The sequence below is a fragment of the Nicotiana tomentosiformis genome, chromosome 4 (assembly GCF_000390325.3).
Source record: "Nicotiana tomentosiformis chromosome 4, ASM39032v3, whole genome shotgun sequence".
NCBI lineage: Eukaryota > Viridiplantae > Streptophyta > Magnoliopsida > Solanales > Solanaceae > Nicotiana > Nicotiana tomentosiformis.
In genome coordinates this window covers 62020606-62022445 of record NC_090815.1, presented here as the reverse complement: position 1 = coordinate 62022445, position 1840 = coordinate 62020606, and the positions used below count along the sequence as shown (strand labels likewise).

Sequence of the window (1840 nt, the reverse complement as noted above, 5' to 3'; positions counted from 1 at the left end):
AAAATTTCGCCAGAGTTTCCTTTGTATTTAGGCCTATCCACCTGTCAGAGAGCCCCCGAAACACACCTTAGCAATATATATAGAATTAAATGACACAAAAAAATACAAAATAACACCAAACGAAGCCTCATGGGGGACATATAGCTAAAAAGGAGTGTCTTTTTATTAGCCGAAGAAGTGATACAAACTTTACGGGAAACAACTTCATAGAACTATTACATGGCTATTCAAACAAACAAGGGTACTTTTCTTTCATTTCATTCTCGGCTTCCCAAGTAGCTTCTTCGACTTGTTGGTTTCGCCATAACACCTTTACGGATGCAATTTCTTTATTTCTCAGCTTTTGTATCTGCCTATCAAGAATAGCAACCGGAATTTCTTCATATGACAATTCTTCACTAACCTCGGTGGTCTCAACCGGCACAATAGTGGACGGATCTCCAACTACCTTCTTCAATATGGATACATGGAATACAAGGTGTACTAATGACATCTCAGGTGGTAGTTCAAGCTTGTACGCCACCTGACCTATCCTTTGAATGATTCTATTCGGCCCAAAATACCTTGGACTTAATTTCCCTTTCTTTCCAAACCGCATGATCCCCTTCATGGGAGATACCTTCAAGAATACCCAATCATCTTCTTTGAACTCTAAGTCACTGCGACGAACATCCAAGTAGGATTTTTGATGAATCTGAGCAGTTTTCAACCGCTCTTTTATGATCTTAACCTTTTCCGTAGCCTGATGCACAAGGTCTGGTCCTATTAGTTTAGCTTCTCTAACCTCGAACCACCAAATCGACGACCTACATCTTCTACCATACAAGGCCTCAAACGGCGCCATCTGAATACTGGCATGGAAGCTGTTGTTATAAGAAAATTCTATGAGTGGCAAATGATCATCCCAGCTACCCTTGAAGTCAAGTACACACGCACGCAACATGTCCTCAAACGTCTAAATAGTCCGCTCTGCTTGCCCGTCAGTCTGTGGATGGAAATCCGTGCTAAGATTTACCTGCGTACCCAAACCCTGCTGAAATTTCTTCCAGAAATTAGCTGTGAATTGGTTACAAAGGATCTCATCTTGAATTCAATAAATGTTAATGGCAGCTCTTGATAAGCTTGTTTTGGTTTAACCGGCTATCTATGCTATTTTGTTTCCGAGTTCTTAAATTGGTGTTTGGTTTTCATACTAGTACTATTCGACATGTACTAACGTCCCTTTTACCGGGGGCGTTTCATCTTTAATGGAGGTAGGTGGTTCCACAGTAGAGGATATTGACCAGTGAACTTCTCAGATGACTTGGTGAGCCCCATCTCATTCCGGGGTTGTGCATCTTTTGTTTCGTATGTGTTATCGTATTTTGAGGTATAACCGAAGCCTTGTTGCAGGCACTATCATTGTACTCTTTAATATTTTAGAGGCTCTGTAGACATAGTGTGGGTTATGTATGGGTGTTGGGAATGTTAAACAAGTTATGTTGTGATTAAATCACTTGTTCCACTTTGAACCATGAAGGGGTGTGTGTGTCTGTTTGTTTTGAGACTTATTAGTGGAATAACTAATGATAATGAAAATGTATTGTAAACATGATCACCTTATTGTCTAATTAATGAAAATATGTATTTTATCCGTATTTACGGATGAGTTTGGGTAGAAGAAAATCTAATAGGCTTGCTCGGCTGGGTTCACTCGGTTGAGCGCCGGTCGCACTCCCCGAGTTTGAGGCATGACACTGTCTCCATTCCTTGCATGAGGCTAAGCATTGCCTCCGTTACTACATAAGGCTAAACATTGCCTTTCCTTGCCAGAGACTAAACACTGTCTCCATTCTTTGCA

General features: G+C 40.8%; 1 protein-coding gene across 1 annotated transcript; it reads right to left on the bottom strand.

Annotated features, from left to right (window-relative positions):
* Positions 1-223: 223 nt before the first annotated feature.
* LOC138909788 (uncharacterized) lies at positions 224-844 on the bottom strand. Its single transcript, XM_070201003.1, has 2 exons — positions 564-844; positions 224-353 (listed from the first exon to the last, which is right to left on the bottom strand). The coding sequence occupies exons 1-2, from the start codon at positions 842-844 to the stop codon at positions 224-226; spliced, it is 411 nt and encodes a 136-aa protein (XP_070057104.1).
* Between the last annotated feature and the right edge of the window lie 996 nt (positions 845-1840).

Excerpts from the sequence above, each read along its gene's own strand:
- LOC138909788 (XM_070201003.1), bottom strand. The coding sequence starts at position 844 with ATGGCGCCGTTTGAGGCCTTGTATGGTAGAAGATGTAGGTCGTCGATT. Across the intron at positions 354-563 it reads AAAGGGAAATTAAGTCCAAG|GCAGATACAAAAGCTGAGAA; the intron begins GTATTTTGGGCC and ends TATTCTTGATAG.